The sequence below is a fragment of the Conger conger genome, chromosome 2 (assembly GCF_963514075.1).
Source record: "Conger conger chromosome 2, fConCon1.1, whole genome shotgun sequence".
Taxonomy (NCBI): Eukaryota; Metazoa; Chordata; class Actinopteri; order Anguilliformes; family Congridae; genus Conger; species Conger conger.
The window spans coordinates 24,206,396-24,228,492 of NC_083761.1; the positions used below are offsets into that span (position 1 = coordinate 24,206,396).

The 22,097-nt window shown below is 43.0% G+C and overlaps 1 protein-coding gene across 1 annotated transcript; it reads left to right on the forward strand.

The window, feature by feature from the left end:
* The first annotated feature begins 5,747 nt into the window (after positions 1-5,747).
* Positions 5,748-13,867, forward strand: kcnk1a (potassium channel, subfamily K, member 1a). Its single transcript, XM_061221952.1, has 3 exons — positions 5,748-6,308; positions 10,166-10,561; positions 11,703-13,867. The coding sequence occupies exons 1-3, from the start codon at positions 5,954-5,956 to the stop codon at positions 11,960-11,962; spliced, it is 1,011 nt and encodes a 336-aa protein (XP_061077936.1). The 5' UTR covers positions 5,748-5,953; the 3' UTR covers positions 11,963-13,867.
* The last annotated feature ends 8,230 nt before the right edge of the window (positions 13,868-22,097 follow it).

The following is a 22,097-nucleotide window of genomic DNA, read 5'->3' on the forward strand; positions in this document are numbered from 1 at the left end:
TAGGCAACAGCAACAAGACTTCCTCACCAGGTTCAAAACTCCGCTGTCTGGCTGACCGGTTGTACCATTCCTTCTGCTTTACCTGTGCCTGGAGAAGGTTCTCTCTTGCGATTGCTGTGGACTTCATGAGCTGGTCCCGCATTTTCAGGACATAGGAGACAATGTTCATGTCCTGTGATTTCCCAGGCCCCTCCCAGGTTTCACGTAGCACATCCAAGGGACCTCTGACCTGGTGGGAGTAAAGCAGCTCAAAAGGTGAAAACCCCGTCGAGGCCTGGGGGACCTCACGGTAAGCAAACAACAGAAATGGCAGCCATTTGTCCCAGTCCTTTCCAGTCTCTGACACAAACTTCCTGAGCATTCCTTTCAGAGTCTGATTGAAACGCTCAACCAAGCCATCTGTCTGAGGGTGGTAGGGGGTAGTCCTCACTCTCTTAATCCCTAACAACTGATAGGCCTGTGAGAGTGTGCGACTCATAAAGTTGGGACCCTGATCTGTCAACACCTCCCTGGGGATCCCTACCTGGGAGAAAAATTTTAGCAAGGCTGAGGCTACTTGCTTAGCTGTCACCTCTCTCAAAGGGAAAGCCTTGGGGTATCTGGTGGCATAGTCACTAATGACCAGGATAAACTTGTTCCCTGCTTGGCTCCTCTCCACTGGGCCCACTATATCTACTCCTATGCGCTCAAATGGAGTACCTATGACAGGGAGTAGAACAAGAGGTACTGGGGCAGTAGCTTTCCCTGCTGTCAACTGGCATTCTGGACAAGTTTTACAGTATTCCTTGACTTGGCAGTACATCCCTGGCCAGTAAAACCTTTTGGAAATGCGCATGAAAGTTGTCATAAAGCCTAGGTGACCTGCCCAAGGGATTGTATGACTTATCCTCAAAACTTCCTCTCTACAGGACTTGGGGAGGACTAGCTGTCTACCATAGTCACTTTGTCTATAAAGAAGGTTATTTTCTATCAGAAAATGTTCAGTGAGGGAAGTGATTGAGGGGTCCTTCTCTGCCTCCTTAAAACAGTGCATAAGAGTGGAGTCTTCGTGCTGCTGCTTAACGAGGTCAAAGGGCAATACATCTACCTGTAGCTCTGGAGCAGGAAGTTCTTGCTCTGTCTGCTCTGTTGGCTGTAGCATAAGTTTCCTCACTTGCTGTCTGCGCCTCTCCAATCTATGCTCCTGTGTGACTGTGGGCCCTGCTACAACTTCTTCCCCATGAAATGGCATTTGTTGTAATGTGTCTGTTAGCGTGTCTGATGTGCTAGTTAGAGGTGCTGTTACTGGCACTGCCTCAGATGTGATGGGTGGCTCTGACTGCTGTGTAGCTGAAACCACTGGTGGCTGCGCTTCAGGGACTGGAGTAACTATAACCTGCTTTGCTTTAGAACGTGTAACTGCACCACAAAACCTTTCCCTGCCCTCGTTGATGAGGTCATACACAACTGGAAGATCTGTCCCTAGCAGGATAGGGTAGGGCAGTTCTGGGGCAATACCAACCTTCATGAGGTAAACCTGTCCTTTAACCTCAATGTAAACCTCAGCTGTGGGGGCCGGTTCTTCATGTCCATGGACACAGATGACTAGGATTGTTTCTCCCTCTACCCACAACTCCCTAGGAACCAGCTGAGACCGAACAAGGGACTGGGAACAACCAGTGTCTAACAGGGCTGTGTGGGGCTTACCATTTAGTTGCACAATGGCTAGCGGGGAAATGCAGTGTTCTTCAGGGGGAAGAATAAACTCAGGTCTAGGGACATAACTGAGACTGGTGGCTTTGTGCTTTCTAATGGGGCAAACTGGACGTGTATGGCCTGCCTCACCACAGTTATAACAAACAACCTGTGCCTTGTCACCTGGCTGAGCCCTGCTCCTATTGTTCTCCTGAAAGACTGATCTGTTTGATCTAAGCTGGCTAGGAGAGCTACTGACTGGACCACCCCCTTTAACCATCCCCTCAGACTTACCGCACGCTTGGTGTAGTCCAGCGTAGTGGTAGGCCCCTGGACCCTTGTGTGCCGAGACATAGATGTCGACCAGCTCTGCTGCCACTGCTGCCGTCTCAGGATCGCGTTCTCTAACCCAGGTCCTCACCTCTGGATAGAGGACCCTGAAGTACTGCTCAAGGACCATCTTCTCCAAGATTTCCTCCTTGCTGGCGACCCTGAAGTCCACCCACTTGCAGAACAAATCCTTGAGGCGGGTATACAGCTCCTGAGGGGACTCATCTGCTGGTGTGTCGAGGGAACGGAAGCGCTGGCGATAAGAGTCTTTATTGACCTCATACTTCTTTAAAACTGCCTCTTTCAGTCTGTCATAATCTTGTGTGTAGGCTGGGTCCATAGCTACAAAAGCACTTCTTGCTTTGCCAGTCAGCAAGGGAATTAGTCGGATGGACCAGTCTTGTTTTGGCCAGTTGTAAACAGTTGCCAGTCTGTCAAAAGTTGTGAGAAAATGTTCAATATCATCAGAGTCTTCCAATCTCACCAGCTTTGGTTCTCCCACCGGCACTCTACTTGACCCAGACGCTGGCAGCTGTAACCTGGCTGCCTCCATGTCCAATTGGAGCTGAGTGACCTGGTGGTTGAGGACACTGAGCTTCTACTCCTGCTTTGCATTGTCTTTATCCTGCTTCCTCTCTCTTTCCATCTGAAACTGCATAAAGGTTTCAAACATTTTGGCCAGGTTGGAAAAGCTTGCCTCCGGTGAAGTGGTTGTGTCCACTATGGGCTGGAAGCCTTCCTCACGAGCTCCCCCCGTGGCACCCTCTTCCTCTGGAGGCTCTGCTTGCTGCTGCTGCTGCTGCTGTGACTGCTGGTGTTTTGGAGGCATTCTGGACTGTCTTTTTCTTCTGACACCACATGTGCAGCAATAGGTACAGTGCAGGCCCGGCCAAAATAAAACAAAATAACTAAAGGAAAACTAAATAGGAAAAAAATAACTAAAAGCAAAACAGGCAAACAAAGAAAAACTCAGCCCTGCACTAGGCAATGTCTCTTTTACTCCTGGGTCCTTGCAGCTCTCCACACTGGCTGGTCTCTTTCCACTACGGCAGCAACTGAACCAGAACTCCAGCCTCCTCCCTTATATCCGCATGGGTCCTACTAAGAGAATGTTGATTAGTAATTAATAATCAATTATCCCCTGGGAGGTTAACACCTGGTCAACAACATATCCACACAACTCCAAATTATATTATAAAACATTATAATACATCTAAACAATGTTGTGATCAACAATGACAATTAAAATAACATTGCTCACCGAACTACCACTCAACACCCCTCCAACTCTACCATACTTGGTGCCTTCCCCGGGAACCCCCCCTTCATAAACACCTGGTACCCTCCAGTACAGGTTCGGCAGTTCCGGGTCTAAACAGAGGAGCGTGAGAGCAGAGAACAGGTGACAAACAATTGGTTGTCTTTACCAAACACTTAACAATAAATAAAAAGACATTCAGTACAAAACTAGTCTGTGCCTTTTTCTTTAAAACACTTTCTTTCTAACACTGACCCACGATGGAAAAATACTAAAACATTAACTCTTGGTCGGCGGGTCTCCCGACATTAACAAACAGAAACAGCCATACTACTCCAACACCACAACACAGACACCTCCAAGCCGGCATGATCTAATCATTCATGGAAGTGGCCATGCATTGTGTGTGTATGCGAGTGTGCATCTTACACCATAGGGCACGGCTACACCGTGACAGATGGATGGATGGATTTTCTTTGTATTCTTGTTTAAATAATTAAGAAAACAACACACACAGTAGATAATGTAGATTAGATTATTGGTCATAGGGGGTGATGGTGATTACTTGTTATTTTATTATGTAGCACTTGTTTTTCTTTGTGTTCTTGTTCATGTGTGTGTAATAAGAAAAAAAACCCCTTTGCTTACTTCACTCCTCACTATTCCACTGTGTAACACTCACTATGCCTGTGGTCACACAACCCATGTGGGTGCTGCTCATTGGTGGCAGTTGAGGTGAGTTCCCTTCTCTCATTGTAAAGTGCTTTGAATTTGAGAAAAGTGCTATATAAATCTAACTACTCCTAGTTATTATTATTATTATTATGATTATTATTATTATTACAGTATTATTATTACTACTACCACTAGACAATGATATGACGTGATGTTTTCCCTCTCATATAATGCTGTCAGCTAGCCTTTTCTGTAATGCTCACGTTTATCAAAGGTTTAAAATAATTAGTGGTTATTGCATTCTCCATATAGTTGGGCAACTTCTCAATACTAAAAGGTTCATTGTACAAATAAATTGTGATTCTACATTCTGATAGAATGTGACAATACCCAGTTTACCCACAGCATACTCACATTAGAGGCTGCCACAAAGTGGCCATACTGTAATCTTAAAATAAACAATTTTAGTGACCCCTTAATCTGGACAGGGACCAATAACCATACCAACTTGGAATACATTATACTGCCTGATGAAGCCACACCTCCATACTGTCCCACAGCAAAGCAGCAGAAGCCAGAGGGAATTTTGCAAACACTACTGGCCAATAGACTACGTAGAACAAGAATCAACCTATGCAATTTGAAGCATATTAAAGCTATAAATATAATTTTACCTGGAAAAACAAACACCCCTCAGCAAAATTAAACCTTGCATAGCCAGTTGTGGAATCTATCCAAGGTTCTGCAATGCTTAAAACATTATGAAAAGTGCTGGCTTGCCTTGGGGCGCCTACCACGCCACAAAATGACATTTATAAATATCTGATAGTGTTCACATAGACCCATAGATCACTACTGAGTTTGTAAATTAAGTTTTGAACTCTGATGATTCCTCTGATGATAGTTGGATACATTAGTAATACAGTTGACACAGACTACAGCGAGAGCAATGAGGAATTTTGTCACTTGGTCCAAGAGTAACTGATTGATTTTAGAAGAAAGAAGGTGTCATCACCCATTCCCATCACCATCCAGGACAAGGATGTGGACATTATGCAGTCATGCAAATTCATCAGGCTTCACCTTGACCACAAGGTGGACTGGTCCATCACTCGGAGGGAGTGTGCAAGAAAGGCCAGTCTATTTTTTTTTTTAGGAAGCTGTGCTATTTCACAGCTGTGTGGGATGCTATCCATTCTTTTTATCAGAGTGTGGTGACTTGTATTGCGTGTGTGTGCGTGCATTATTGTTATTGCCCTTGACGTCCTCTCAATCTAGCATGGACTTTCAGTGGATTCCTTGTTTATTTGCATAAACAAGCTTAAGTAGAGGTCTACCTAATAAAGTGCTCTGAGTGTATATTTGTATTATCGCATTGAGTATTTGTGGTTTCTGGTTCTTATTTGAATTAAATGTTGAAATCGGTTGCTTCATTCTATGTATCTATAGCATTTTAACATTGTGCCGACCAACCCCATAACGTGTGTAAACCAACCCCGTGTGAAACATGGGATACTCATTAGTCACTTAGTTTTACAAAACATTTGTAACATTAACATGCATGTATTTATAACTGACAACTTAAAACTTTAATTTGCTGCAAATCATGCCAGAGAAATACGGCAAAGAGTGACAAATGTACCAGCTATATCGTACGGAAGTTCCTGGTTTAGCAAAACCGTGTCAGAATATCCGCTGCTGGTGTTCACGCACGGAAGCCGACCTACCGGTGACTTCCCTGACAACTACTGTCTGTGACAAATGTGTGGAAGAAACACCCTGCGACGTCACACGTCCACCTGTGAAGTCACCCGCCACATCACCTCGCATTCAGCAACCCGAGGGAACAGGAAGGAAGAGGAAACTGGTCCAAGAAAAGAAAGAAATAAGTTGCGAACTCGCCATCATGTCATACAGTAGCGATAAGCAATAGTCGTCAAGAGACTTCAGATTTATATTTATATCCACAGGCTTCTAGTTTTGCGTTTGAAACTGACTGTTTGAAAGATACTGGAAATGTTACAGTCTCTCCCCAGCGGCTCATGCGTACGGTTGGCTCAGAACAATAGATCGACATGTTATTTCATATTTCTTATCCTGGGCTATACTCTCTACCTCATCTTCGGCGCGGTGATCTTTTCCTCTGTGGAGCTGCCCTACGAAGACCTTCTGCGACAGGACCTCCAGACCATCAAGCGCCAGTTCCTCCAGGAGAACGAATGTTTATCAGAGGAGCGACTGGATTTCTTTTTGGAGAAGGCGCTGGAGGCCAGTAATTATGGGGTATCTGTTCTGAACAACGCCTCGGTAAATTGGAACTGGGACTTCGCATCGGCGCTTTTCTTCGCCAGTACCGTGCTGTCCACTACAGGTAATAATGGGAATTATAAGGGACCGGGCCACCACTACAGGTAATAATGGGAATTATAAGGGACCGGGCCACCACTACTTTACCACAAGCGACCGTACAGCTGGTCAAAATTAGTTGGGTAGCCTATACGGACAGTTAAAGGTGTGTTAGTTGAAACTAAAAGCCACATGCCGTAAGTTGTTTTCTTAAGCAAGTTAAATGTATAATCTATCCAAAAATGTTTGTCATTGAGAAAGGTTATATGATGCCTCTTCGCTTAGTGATTACCCGTAGAATGTCTTTTGTCTTGTGTTACTTAAGAACCTCATTATCTCAATGATTACAATACGTGTTTTCTTTTACTTCAACGGTAGTTCCCTGCGAATTTTCTGTTACACCGCCCATTAACTGCTACCTATCGTGACAGCAACGGTTATTGAGCAAGTAAACAAATTATTTTCGGATTATTTGCAGACAAAGTGTAGCCATGTTTTTAGAAAACTATTTATGTAGGCAAAGGGGAATTCAAATTCCCATGTAAAGCGCATGCAGGTTAGGCTTTCTCCTTTTTGTGTGTTTCTAACGCAAGTTATATGTTAACATTATTTCGAGGTTAGTTCTTTTTTGTCCGTAATAGAGGATAGGCTATAACTCGAGTCTCGAGCACCCTGCAGGTGTAACTTGATACCTGAGTGAGAAAGCTTGGATACCTGCGCATGTCAGCGTTGGGAGCTGGTTTGACTGCAGTGAAGAAACATGATCACATGCGACACTCACAGACGCTCTCGGAACCACACGCATGCACACAGACATTCTGACCGTCAGAGATGTATAGTCACGTATGTGCGGGCTTACTCGGAGACGCAATTGACAACTGCAGTCACAAACACACATACCTCAAACCTTTCTGATCAATATTACAGGACCTGTTTACAAATGACAGAGCAGACCTTCTGTAGGTGTGGCCCTCATGACTCATTCTTGGCTGCATTTCCTGCATTTTCCTTTGCCATTTGCTTCACTCATCCCAGATCAGCTCCTGTTGGTCTAGGGTGTGTGATTAGGGTGGAGTTGACTGATCTAGGATCAGTGCTTGGGGTTATCATCATCCTGCAGAAGACAGCAACAGGAAAGAGGAAGTGAGTGTGAGCTACAGTACAGCCCCAGGAGCAGGTGTTATTCCATGCAGGTACCAATTGCTGTCAGTCTATGGACAGTCTATCTGCCTCTCTCCTTCCTCTCTCTCTCTCTCTCTCTCTCTCTCTCTCTCTCTTGCTCTCTCTCTCTCTGTCATATATATATATATATATATGAGAGAGAGAGATTGAGATATATATATATATACACACACCCTCTTTCTATTTCCCTTCTCCCTTCTTCACAGTTGACCCCTAGTGTATGAAGTCAAAGGTTACGTTACTGGCATTTGGCAGTATTTTGCTCTTATCCAGAGCAACTTGAATGATGAAATGAAATACAAGTGCATAAATCAGGGTTAAGAGCCACAGTAATCTTAGAGGTGGGAGGTAAATATATCACAAATGTGAAAACCTTGGATTGACTGTAAACTAGTTAAGCCTGTTAGGGAAAATACTAGAATTACACAATATTGATTGTGTAATCATGCAAACAATGTAGCAAATTAGAAGTGCAAAATATTCACAGTCACGGTAGTCAAACAGGCGGCAGAAGTGCTTGAGAGAGAGTTTGGAGGTACGGGGTGTCTTGGCTGTTGTGAGGATGTGGGGAGGTCACCCCACCACCACAGGGCCAGGACCGACAGCAGGAGTGACCTGGAAGTGCAGGCACATTGTGGGGGTGGGGTTGCCAGGTATGGTGAGGTTGCAGGACGAAGGGGTCTGTAAGGTCTGGTGATCTCCTGAATGTAGGCCGGAGCAGTCCCATAGCAGTTACCAGTGGAGGGAAGTGAAAAGAGGGGTGATGTGAGAATGCTTTGGGAGATTGTAGAGTAGGTAAAATGAAGCATTGTGGATGAGCTGGAGTGAAAAGCTGAAGCTGGGAGGCTGGCACAAAAGCTGGGTTGACTCGATGGTGAGAAAAAGGCTGGATCCTCCTGACGTTATGAAGGGATAATCTGTACAACAGGCTCACCACTGCCATGTTCTCAGTGTGGAAGAGGACATGGCAAATGGATAGTATGGTATCACCCAAGGCAGAAAATCCAGGTTCAGAAAGTAAAAGTCCTCCCCAGTGTTTTGTTCCAGTCACCTGGATTTGCGAAGTAGCGCAGCTCTTCATCGAGGAGATATAGCAGGACTTTTACTTTCTGACCCCAGGACTTTACACATCCAGGGCAGAGATGACAAGGCCAAGCATTCTGATGTAGAGAGAAAAGAGGGGGTGGATAACAGAGCCTTGACAGTGGTTATATAACAGTTTGCATGCAGGAGTATGCTGAGAGGGTGAGGGATTTCCCTAATGACTGCAGGTGCAGTAATAGCTTAACCCGCTTCTCAGAACACTGCCCTCGCTGGCTGTTTCTCTGAAGCGTGCTTGCTGGAGCAGCTCCTAAAATACAACCTCTTAACCCTCTGTAATTACCAGCCAGCACTGCTTTTTGCTTCTGCTTGCAATAAACCTGTGTGAGTCTGATACGGTAGGGCCGACAAAACATATTACCTGGGTTTCACTCTCAAACGTGTACTAGCTTTTGTCATTTAATATTTTATCAGGCCAAGAGCATAGTTGGTTTAAATGTTCATTAAGGTCAGGTAAAAAATTTTTTTTTACAAATAAAAAGTTGTCATAGTACTAAAAAAATTTGAGGTTGGGTTTAAAACAGATCTCGACACACAATTGTCACTGTTAAATCAACTCAGAATACATTTGATTGCCCTTGCAACCTATTCGACAAATCCAGTTGAAGATACCAAATTACATATGTCGTAGAGTGACACTGCTTAGAGTGTTCTGCTTTCTCCTGAGCCACTGTATCAGAGATTGTTATATTCATATCCAAATTCAGAACCGGAAAAGCTGAACAGTTGTAGAAGGGTAGTGGTCGAAGGGAATATCCAGAATGTTGCCAAGCATGGCAGAATATGCCAAAGCCCACTTCTACAAATCCTAGTTGGCTGCCCCAGACATTAATGACTCTTTCTGAACGTGCATTGAAGAATCATTCACACAGAGAGTTAAGCTATTCATTTTATGTTATTGACAGGACAGAGAAGGTATTCAGTGTGAGAATTCTTTATATCACAAACTGATTGGCTGATGGTCGCAGCAGTATTGGAAAGCCATTGGTCTCTCCATCATTCATAAGCTTTCCAGTCTCAAACACCATGTTGTTAGCCATTTCAGTGGGCACAGAGCATCCTTCTGTGGCCCAGTGTCTCCAGATGTTTTGATTTTAAGGAGGGAGGGTGTGGTAAAACCATTTTTTAATTTTGTTGTCGTAATGTAAAGACAATGGTACGAAAGGGCAAACACGCTCAAAGGCCATTTCCTCAAAAGCGACACCTGCAATTTTGGAATATGTGATTTTAATTCATCAGCTGGAAATCATCCCGTTGGTATGTTACCATTTATATTATTTAGATTTACCTTTTATGACATTGCAACACATTTCTCCATTGGGGATACAAAATCTTTGTGTGCTGTCAATTATCTCTGGTTGTTTTTGGGGTTTTTCCGGTATGTGACCTACAGATCCCTTAGCAGCTGAAGACTCAGTCATTTTTCAGTAATCCCTAACTGTGGTCATGGACATGAACTCTATCAACAGCTTACGGGTTCCCATCCTACAGGTTCTGTGGGCGAAGTTGCTCCTGAAGAAACCCCGCTAAGTGAAATGAGAATAGACCATCCGAGTGGTCGGAAAGTCACCCTCATTTTCTCCCTCCGTGTGCTTACAGGGTACGGCCACACGGTGCCGCTGTCGGATGGAGGCAAGGCCTTCTGCATCATCTACTCGGTGATCGGGATCCCCTTCACCCTGCTGTTCCTCACGGCGGTGGTGCAGAGGATCATGGTCTTCAGCACTAGGCGGCCGGTGCAGTACATCCACAGGCGCTGGGGCCTGTCCAAGTCCCTGGTGGGCATGGTGCATGCCACCGTGCTGGCCTTGGTCACAGTCTCCTTCTTCTTCCTCATCCCCGCCATGGCCTTCACCATCCTGGAGGATGAATGGAACTTCTTGGAGTCCTTCTACTTTTGCTTCATCTCCCTCAGTACCATTGGGCTGGGCGACTACGTCCCGGGGGAGGGCTCTAATCAGAGATTTCGGGACCTCTACAAAGTGGGCATCACTGGTGAGCTTTTTTTGTTGTTGTTTGTTTTGTTGTGGAAGGGGGTGGTGGTGGGTTAGTGTCTTTACACCTTCTATTCTGAGAAGTAGTATAGGGTAGGTTGAGTTCAAGTATTCTTTTCATTCAGATATTCCACATAGGGGTGTTGTATAATGCTGATAGTAGGTTACTACCTTGGTCCGGAGTTTGCATGCTGGGAAAAAATGAAGAAAAGAGAGCAATTACCTGGACCCTTTATGCCAGTGATGTCTAATAGGGCGGCCTGTAGCGTAGTGGATAAGGTAAATGACTGGGACACGCAAGGTCGGCTGTTCGCGGTGTAGCCACAACAAGATCCGCACAGCTGTTGGGCCCTTGAGCAAGGCCCTTTACCCTGCATTGCTCCAGGGGAGAATTGTCTCCTGCTTAGTCTAATCAACTGTATGTCGCTCTAGATAAGAGCGTCTGCCAAATGCCAATAATGTAATGTAATGTGCCATGGAAGGCTAAGAGTATGCAGGTTTTCATTACAAACCATCACTACACCAGCTGATTTCACTAACTGGCACACTTTCAATCAGAGAGGAGGGAAATAATTTGTGAAATCAGCAGGTGTAGTGCCTGGGTGCATTGAAAACCTAAATACTCTTGGCCCGACATGGTTGGGCTCTACTTTTTTATACTATGTAATATTTAATAAATTGGCTCAAGAACCTGGCCGAAAATACAATTTTTGGATGATAATTTGATGGTATTGATAGCCCCCCTGTAATGTGTGGGTGAAGTTAATGCAGATCCTACTACCATGAAGGAAGTGGTTGCACACCGAGGACTGAGGTTCAATTCCTGATCCTGCTGAAGCTGAGTTTACATGGAGTGGCATAATTGGCTCTCTGCTCCAAGGGTGGGGGCCGGACAAGAGGGGTTAGTGAGATCGCCACAGATGGGGTGATGCGGCTCAGGATCACCTGATCCATCCGGGCAGGGTGTAGGTGGTGTAGCCCTAGCTAACACACGCAATTAAAATAGGGTACAATTGGGAGAAATTGAATGTGTGTGTGCGTACGTGTATCTTATCCGACTGCTCTTCCCTGTGTGGAATGCGCATGGCATGCAGGCGTGTGCGTTTCTAAGAGTGTATTATCCACTTTCTCCCTGCATGCAGTCTACCTGCTCACGGGTCTGGTGGCCATGCTGGTGGTCCTGGAGACGTTCTGCGAGCTTCAGCAGCTGAAGGAGCTGAGGAAGATGTTCTACCTGAGGAAGGAACGGCCGGAGGACCGCCTGAACATCCTAGAGCACGACCACCTGTCCTTCTCCTCCGTGTCCGAGCAGGCCGCCACCCTCAGGGAAGAGAGGACTGAGCCCTACATTAAGGGTCAGGTACTGGGGACCCCTGTGGGGGATGACCCCAACATCAGTTAAGAAGGTGGAGTCTGTGGAAGGTGGCAGGGGCTTGTTACTGGGATAGATATCATTAGCATAGACGGGGGCAGTTCCATTATCAGGCAAGGGGTGAACTGGGTTTCAGGGTATAGCACAGTCAGCCCTTGCCGGGAGGGAAGGGACCCCCGAGACATTATGGGCTCATTCCAATCTCTTATTTTTCACCTATTTTTTCTTTTACTAGCTCCTGAGCTAGAAATCCATCAAGGTCCGCCATCTTGTCATGATTTAAAAGGATATTGCAACCTGTTAAATGTTCCTTAAGAGCTAGAAGTTAGGAACTCCCAATCTTTCCTTTGAGTAAGAAAACATCAGCGCATCCTTTGTGGAAGTATTTTTTTCAGAAAGCTTGATTTATAAATGATCGACCTGTGGATCCACCTCTCCCCAACTGCCACATCTGTAACTGACGTGGCTTCAAACCAACCGCTCAAGGAGCAAGGAAATTCACGTTTTCTCGATTTCTCCGTGTTCATTTTTCCTAGGCTCTCCCAATGGGTGGAGCTAGGAGTAGAAAAAATTGCTAGAAAAAGACAAAAGATGAGAAAAATAAGCGATAGGAATGAGCCCATTGATTTCCCAAAAATGGGTGGAACTATCATCTGTTTTGCTTGCTTTAGCACAGAAACACAACATCTATTTCCCTCCAGAAATTAAAGCTTATTGTATGTTATGACTTAGGTACTAAGCTATTCCTCAAATTAAGGGAACTCTGTAAATCGAATGCATATAATATTTATTGTATGTACCTGTATATATGGATACTGTGTATAAACATAAAGGGATTAGGAGAACTCAACACGTCTCCTGCTGAGATCTGGACAGTTTTTTTGGTCAGAGGTATAAGAACCAGGAAATAAAAAAGATGTTGGCTTTGAGAAAGGCAGTATACAAAGAAAATAATACATAAAAGGATGGTCCTAGTATTTAGAGGCTCAGATTCATACATGTTTCTAGTGTGGAAAACCTCTGTATCTTATCTGAGCCTCACATCTGAAATTCTAAAAACGTGCATCTTCAGGATAGATTTTACTGGATGACTTTTGGAAATGGGACATATCCATCCAGTCCTGTGTTCTACTGCATTTTAGCAGCTGTGTTGTTTTTAAGTGTTCGCTATTTAGATCAGCTCATTTGTCTTTTTTGAACTATTATTCAACTGCAGTTTGTTACAAATTGCAGGACCTCAACCAGGAACTGAACCCCACGGAGAAGTTCTGCTAATTAAATCAGAACACCTTAATGTTGTCTTTAAATGGTCAATTTAGGGACACTTCGACACACCCAGGGCGGGAGTTGAACCGGCAACCCTCCGACTGCTAGAAGACTTACCGACTTACCACAGGCCACAGGCATTTGAAAAACGGACATGCTCAGAACACTTGCTTTTGTGTGTTTCATCAGCATATCAGTCTGTGCAGACTACCTGTGTCTTGAGTTATGTCTACACTTCCTTAATTTATTATTTTATATATTAAAGCGGAATACAAATGAGCAAACAACTATGTCACTTTGCCTCAAACTCTTACTTACACCGCTCCCCCTCAGCTTACATGTATAGTATTACACAATGCTGTTCATATTTCATAAGACAATCTCAAGAGGCTCGTTATCAGCAGTCTGTCTTGAAGCATTGTGTGGAGTGAACATTGTATTTTTAATGTTATGACATTGTGCTCTTCTGAAAGTGTGGGTGGAAAGTTCCGGAAGGATGTGAATAGTCTCTTTTATAATGGTGATTTTGAGTTAAGAGGAACAGTGTCTCTACCACCAAGATCTGACCTATTAGGGCACACATGCCTTTTATGTATTATGGCCCTGCATACACTAATACATGCAGTAGAAAACTAATATGTATTAAAAATAAATTCATGTTTTATTACATATGTCTGGGTTTTAGACTGTTTTCTGCATCTCTGTGGGTGGGTGTTTGTGTGCGCAACATGGAATGGCGATAGGAGAAATGAAAGGACCACAAACACACGGAAAGAAAGAGGCGTTGGGAGTGGCAGATGAGTAAGCATCGTCCATTGTAGTCTCAGCGTAAATAGTAGCAAGACGGGGGGAATGACAGAAAAGTGAGGGAGTGGGCCGTGTAATTGTAGTTGGGGAGGAGGAAGAGCATTTTTATCACCCAGGCTTTGTATTTGTTTACTCACCATAACCCAGAACATGTCCCAGAATGACCTCCATTCAGATCTGAGGGCAATGGGCAAGAACCAAGGCGGTAGAACATTCTGGACCACTAAAAGTGTTAAAAAATGCTAATGGATGCATTAGGTTGGCCCTCTCATGACACAGCTCATGCCAACACTTCAAGCATGAAAGTGTAACTTCAGGATGGTGGAGTGGACCGTGTTTTGGCTTATGAAAACACCGAAGTGGAGGAAACTGGGCATTTCCTCCATTTGAAAGATAAGTGGGGTAGGCCAGCCAATCAGAAAGAAAGAAGAACATTCCACTGAAGGGAAATTCTCAGGAAGGAGCTGTGATATGTTTTAGTGACAGATATTTTACAACAGACTGCTAAGAGAAAGTATCTGCATTGTTTCACTGATTTTATAATATACATAATTACATAATTACAAAAACAGCCTAATACATGAAAATTAATTAAATAAATATCTGCATGGATGAGCCTATCTTGACACGCATTCATTGACACAGTGCTGCATAAAATCAAACAAATGCTAGTAAAAATGAAGGTGAAAATCATACATAAAATTAAAAATAAAATCTTAGATTCATATAATTGTGTTGGTAAATGGTCAAAAATATGCTAGGTCATGAGTTAATGCAGTTCTTCCGAGTCTATGAGCGAATTATGTCTGTATGTTGTGCATGGTGTAGGGATATAATTTATATTAAGGAATATTGCTTTGCTTGTTTTCATTCATGAGGAAGTTACACCATGGGCCTGTTGCACAAAGCAGGATTACTTATTTCACCAGATAATTGCACTGACTAAAACCCAGTCCCTGCCCAAATTTGGAATGTGGACTGAAGTCAAAAGAGATTTTGGGTTTTATGTTGTGTAGTTATCCGACCAATTCAGTGATTCTGCTTTGTGGAACTGGAATTTTTACAATGGTGCCCTGAGAATACAACAATGCATTTGAATATCACAAAAAAAGGAACAGGTAAACAAGATGAAAATATACAGATAAAAATAAATACATTATGAAATGCTAATACAATTATCCTGGAAAACATTATTTAAAATAAACCTGAAACCATCAGTGCCAATTTGTTTGTCCACGTTTAGGGAAATTTGTAGCTGATCCATTTGAAAGGGTGCAGAGAAAGTATAAGCAATCTTCCCTAATTCTGTGTTCATACAAGGGTTACAGTAAAATATTCATGAGAGCGAGTATGATAAGTCTAAACTGAAAAAGGGAATGGATATAAGATGGCTGCTTATCTAACACTCATTTGTGAGTGAACATAACAGTGGTATTCTCTTTGAGCACTACCGTATCACTGTACATCGTATTCTCATACGATGTACAGTGATGTGTTCTATGGTACGCTGCATGAAGTTGTTTGTACGGGCAGGTGCATGCATATAGATGACATCTGGATAACCCAACACAGACAAAAATGTTGCTTGTATAATTTAGTTCCTGTAGAAAAACCCTATTTATATTTCAATTTTGTCACCAGTTCTTCGACTTGTGTTTTAAAAGTAAAGTAGAAAAGAAACCTTAATCTGACCATAGTTGTAACACTGGGCCACCTGCTGGAGGAAGGTGGCTCAGCACCCAGAGAAGGTCCACCGCACTGGGGAAAATTCCATCCTCTCAAATTGCAATCAGGACCGACACCACTCTTAAGGAAACGATCAAGAGGGGTGAGGTGTGCATCAAAGATGGTCAATCCATAATATTGATTCAGTCAGTTCAATTGGTTAAGCTATATAAATTGGTCCTCAAAATATTGGCAGCGAGACATGGGAAGATTAAGCGACTAAAGTCGTTGCCTTGTATTTCATTCGATTTTAGACCTTTTTCGATAAAATTGAGTCAGACGGTAATGAGTTTGCGGTAAAGAAGGAATTAAGTCATGGTTATGCAGGGGTCATTGGAAGCATGCAGGTAATTAATAGGAAACACATTCAATTTAACTGTGGCTATGAGGCCTGTTAGAGATAATGGCTGGGTGCCTCCAGATCCCTGGGATTGTGGTTTTAAGCAGTAGCACAGCACTAGGATGATGAGTTAAAAGAGGCTGGGTAAGTGCTTAAAGTGAGGACACTTCAGGGTGAATATCTCCCAACTATACACCTGAAAATAAAGAATCTCAGACATAGACCAGTGAATCAAAAAAAAGAACAAACATACAATTATATTCCAAGTATTGGGGCAGTGACACAATTTAGTTTTTGGCCCTATACACCAGCACATGAGATTTGAAATAAAGTGCGAACTGTCAGCTCTAATTTGAAGGTATTCACATCCAAATCAGGTGATCCATTTACCAATAACCAATTCCAATTACAACCCTTCCATTTTAGGGGACAAAAATTAATTGGACAGTTTCAGCTGTTTGTGATTAGCTAGGGGTATTCATTCACTTTTTTGGTGCAGGTATACGTGTAGTGTAGGAATTGCCTCCAAATTTATGGAGCACATGTAATGAGACAATTGACTGCTGAGTTGTGTCTTGGCCAGCTGTGTGTCTTTGCATCAGTAGTTTATGTACCAGAAAGCTTGATGTGATATGTGGAATTCATATTTGGGGTGACGTCCCATACCCCTGTTTCATAGTTCGTTTTCCACATTTTCCCATCTCTGTATTTTCCGAGTCAGTGTTCCATTTCGTGTTTTTACATTTGCCTTGAGTCTGTTTCTTAGTCACACCCCCTACAATTATGTGTTTCCTCATGTGGAATGACCCTCACCTGAAGCCCATTATGTCTCGTTACCTGTGTGTATATGCTGTGTGTATATGCTCGTCTCTCATTCAATGCCAGATTGGTATGTGCCCTGCTTACCTGCTCACCTGCTCCCTCCTCTTCCAAGCTCCTTTCCCACTCCTGCCTGTCCCATTGAACTGACTTCCTGGTATTGACCCTCTCTCACTCTGCACCACGTATTGCTTGCTCTGCTTTGCCCTGTCTGCCCGGCATCTGACCATCCCCTGCCCTATGACAACAAACTGTCTTAACTGCTACTGTTTGCCGGAGTTTGAACCTGGACCGTACGACCCTGTTAATAAGTCCACCCATTCTGCCATTTACGAGTCTGCCCGTGACACCATTGCTGTTATCTCTCAATACGAGGACCAAGTAAGTGTCAATGCCCGTGAAACAGGCCATCGTGAAGCTGGGAAATTAGAGTAATTTAATCAGAGACAGAGCCAAGACATTGGGTTTATCAAAATGAACTATGAGGCACAGCAATAAACAATGACCTGGTAGACACGGAAGACCGCACCGCTATAAAATCCAGCTCTGACCTGCTTGAAATGACCAGCGACCAGCTATTTCAAAACGTAGCTTGAGTTGGTAAAACCCATGTTGAGCAGGGAGCTGGGCTGAACTGGTACACCAGTTACCAGCTGTTTCAAAACCTACCTTAAGCTGTTTTTTTTGTTTTTCAGCAAGGCACTGTAGAGGTGGACTGAATACTTTTTATTGTAAATAAACCCCCCTGTTCTAGTTTCAAACAGTAATAACACTCCACTCCAGGATGTAGGCATAGATGTCTCAAAGACTACCATAAAGAGAAAAAACTACATTAACATAATCTCTGGTTCACCGCAAACCACTGGTAAGCTGTTGTCCTATAGCTTATGCTAATCATTTTGGCAGTGGTCTGTGGCACAGTTAATCAACTCTAGACATCATTTCTAAGGCCACTTCATCATTTCTGACATGCAGGCACCTCTCATCCCAAAGCTATTCAGCTGACGCTCAATTTTTCAAAGCTAAATGCCCGCTTTCAGATCAGTCTGTCAGTTTCTGGCAAACTATACAAGTTCCTCTGTGTGGAGAGTACAGTAGAAACTGAGATGAAGATCTCCTTTTTGTAGAGCTCTACCAGGCGACTGCTTCTGTGGGTTTATGTGAGCAAGCATGTTTGTGTGCATCCTCTGGAAATTTTGAAACAATTAATATTTAAAGCTACTTAAAATATTTATTAAATCTCTGTAACCAATAAAAATACATTTTGTATATATAGTGTATATAGATCTCCAAACAATAGTATGTGTGCAACAAATTAATGAAAGGAGCCAAGTGGAGGTCATAGTATAGTAAATGGTAAATGTCTGCCTTTATATATTACATTACATTACATTACGTGGCATTTTGCAGACGCTCTTATCCAGAGCGATGTACAACAAAGTGCAAATCAAACACAAGAGCAAGTTCAAAAGTGGACCTGAGAGTACAGTACTGTTCCGAGTCCTAGTGTGAACATACAGAAATTCAGAACCCTTGAAGAGTACAATCAACTTTCAAACTAGCATACCACAGTTGGCAGCTAGAAGACAACAATACAACAGCCAATAAAAACAACAATACCTATACAAGTAACGATATCTGTACCTAAGTGCTATTACGGTCTAAGGCTAATCACGGTGATTGTGAGTTGGGGAGGGAAAGGTGTAGCCTGAAGAGATGGGTCTTCAGTCTGCGCTTGAAGGAGGTCAGAGACTCTGCCGTTCTGACATCCACCGGGAGGTCATTCCACCACCGTGGGACCAGGACAATATATAGCAATATATAGCGCCTCTATCCAAAGCACTGTACAATTGATGCTTCTCATTCACCCATTCACACACACGCTCACACACTGACAGCGATTGGCTGCCATGCAAGGTACCAACCAGCTCGTCAGGAGCATTTTGGGTTTCGGTGTTTTGCACAAGGACACTTCGACACAGCCCGGGCGGGATTGAACCGGCAACCCTCCGACTGCGAGAGGACTGCTCTTACCTATATTACCTAATATTATAATTATGCCATCCTTGGTATTCAAGTCGAATTTCAGGTTCTTATATAATTGAAAATGCAGATTAAGGTAAATGTATAATGATGTGTGGAAGGTAATGGTAGTTAATTGCGGGAGCATATGAAACCAAAAATGTGGAGCTGTCATAAGCTCACTAATTTAAACCAGTCATTTTGTTCTGCGGTGGGAGAGAGAAACATTTTCATTGGCTCCTCCCAATTGGGTACTTTATGAAACTCTCACCTGCTTCAGCAGCAGTGCATAACTCCAGTCCATGAGAGCTGGCCCTGCGTGCTGGTTTTTGTTCCAACCAATTACCTCAGTTTTAGTTTTCTGACAGCTCTGTAAACTACACAGGTTCACTCCAGTAAAATCTTTAGGATGCACTTGCAGTTTACAGCTGGTGCTGATACAAATGTCATATACGGGAGCGAATCGAATAATAATTAAGAGCAGGAGTTGGCACAGAATCTCGAAGTGGATCGGCCCTCACAAGTGATTTCACATGCTTGTGATACACAGAGCCTTTAAAATAGCACATTACACCTCCCATGTGATTCAGCTGCTCATAGTCTAGCCACCTGCTGATATAATGTGTCATTCCCAAATGGCTGTGGGCTGTGTGGGTAGTATAAACCACTGGCTGTAAGCTTACATTGAATAAGAGCCATTGAGAGTCACTCTTTATTGAAGCTCTTTGTATTCTGCATCTCTGGCCGCATTAGCCGTCCTCATCAGGATATTATGTGTGTCCTTCCCTCTTGCAGTCCTGCTAGAATAGTTTTTTTAAATTTCATTTTAAGCTTTATGTCACTTCCTCTTCCTCAAAGGGGCAAGGCACCCAATTGGACAGCTGCAGGCCAATGAGATAAGGACAGCAGCCCCCTTTCACTGTGCAACACTACAGCCAATTCTGCATCAACCTGCTGTTCTCTTACAGGTGTCACAAGTTGATAAGGGAGCTAATCACCAAACAGGCCTAATGATTTCATGCTGCTCTATAAACAGCCTGACAGAAGGACAAAACATGACCGAATGAGAGACTCCCTTTGGACATTTGAGTACAAATGTCATGATGGCAATCTCAGAATGAAGCAACACTAACAACTGTTTTTACTAACTCAGTTTGTTAGTATACTCAAACTGCTCTGTGGTCTTGGAAGAAGAGCAGTTCTACTTGGTGTGGGAGTACACTTTTTCCAAACCGCAGTTATGAACCACGAAGAAAAATTCTTAAATATACACTGAGCACTTTATTAACCTGTACACCAGATTGTTAATGCAAATATTTAATCAACCAATCATGTGACAGCATAAAAGCATGCAGGCCAAGAGGTTCAGCTGTTTTTCAGTCCAAACGTCAGAACGGTTGAGTCTACTCTGGAGGTGAATTGCGTTTTGATGAACATGCGTTGCTTCTCCATTGTGCCCTCTATCATGGCAGCTAACGGTTCTAACAGAGCTGCCCCTGTTTTGAGATTGCTCAGACTGTGTGTTCAAACACATGCTAAGTCATCCCAAAGTAGCATGCAGTTGAAATATCCAAAGATGGCTCCGCCTCTTCCTCTCTGAGGGGCCTCTTAGAAAAGTGTGGTTTACTTCCTAAAAAGTCACAAATAACAAATACACTCAGCGAAGCCCCAGAAATATACATATTACACTGTACACTACATGGAGAGAACTCTTACTACTTAACAACTATCCAGTGTACTGCAATCGGGAACATAACACATACTAATATGAATAGGCAGTATGTTTAGTGGACAGTACTATTTTGAGGACACAGTAGTTAGGAGGCTATTTTGGACACGGCCAATAAGTGTGAGCCTGTGCCACTGTTTCTAATTTGAAGGGCACTTTAACAATCACTGGGAAATGAAGAGGCATAGTACTCCTTTGTACTGACAATAAGCCACTTAGGTGGGAGTTGAGATATTTGTGAACAAGGCAGAATGTGATCCACATGTCTTTTAATCAGCATTTTATTATGGCACTTGTACATGCAGCCTTTTTTAAAAGGATTTGTAATTGTGTTACTTTGAAGCACACATTTGTAGTGCAGTTAAATAGGCAATGGTCTATTTATAAGGCCAAATTGTACTTACAGCATATTAATAAGAGCTTTCTGATTGTGCTTGACAGCACCATGCTTTGCATAAGAGTGTCCTGGTACTGCTGTCATGGGAGATAATTTCGATATAAATCCAACACTTAACAGCAGTAAGAATAAATGTGTGTGCGTGTGTGTCTCTGTGTGTGTGTGTGTATAGGATCTTTGCTATTTTTTTCCCCCCTCCACAGCTCTTGTGTTTGTAGAAGCAATATATTGCCAAGATTCAACGGAAGAGCAACAAATTAAGTGCCCATTAAAATACAATGGTAGCTAATTTACTAAAGAGTAGGTGCTATCTGCATCAATTATCGACAATTATCAACAAGTAAACAGGCTCTGATTAATTGGCGTTAACGGGGAGAGTCACTAGTTTGTTTCCACATCAGCTCACATGTATTTCAGTCCTCCACAAACAGGAGATTGATAGCATTTTAGTTGTGTCATTGGTCACTTTCGCTTGCCTCTTCCCAGTGATCTACATTGGTGAAGCAATTAGCACTAAGGAAACACAGGTAATGATTGACAGTGATGTTTATGAGCAACTGTCACAGTGACCAATCATCCAAGTTCAGATGGATTATTTAGGACAACTAGACAAACTGTTTATGACACCCAGTTATTGTACAGAATATATTTTACCAAAATTAATCCATTTGAATTAATGATTAATAACAGAAGCAATAATACAAATATGAGTGTTTCAAAGGGGCACTTCATGGCATAATTCATGGCAGCACACTCTCATAACTTATGTGACAGTCATAACATGTCATTTTTTAAAACCTCCTTATCTAGTTATGGACAACACATTTTGTGTTACATTTTGTCTGTGTTAAAAAAGTCTTGTTTTGTGACACAAATTGTATATTATAACACAAAAGTGTGTTGGATATTAATACATCCTTTTTCAGAGTGTAAGCTACATTGTATCAGCAAATTTTCCAATCAGATGTGAGGGATTTTCCTTCCAGAACAAATTAAATATTTAAAGCGTTTGGCCCATTTCTTCATTTGTCATCACCACTGATACGTCGTCCGTTGTTCT

What these genes read in the sequence shown, in the direction of transcription:
- kcnk1a (XM_061221952.1), top strand. Translation starts at nt 5,954, where the DNA reads ATGTTACAGTCTCTCCCCAGCGGCTCATGCGTACGGTTGGCTCAGAAC. An exon ending in TACCGTGCTGTCCACTACAG is followed by an intron (nt 6,309 to 10,165) that starts GTAATAATGGGA and finishes GTGTGCTTACAG; the next exon opens with GGTACGGCCACACGGTGCCG. An exon ending in CTACAAAGTGGGCATCACTG is followed by an intron (nt 10,562 to 11,702) that starts GTGAGCTTTTTT and finishes CCCTGCATGCAG; the next exon opens with TCTACCTGCTCACGGGTCTG.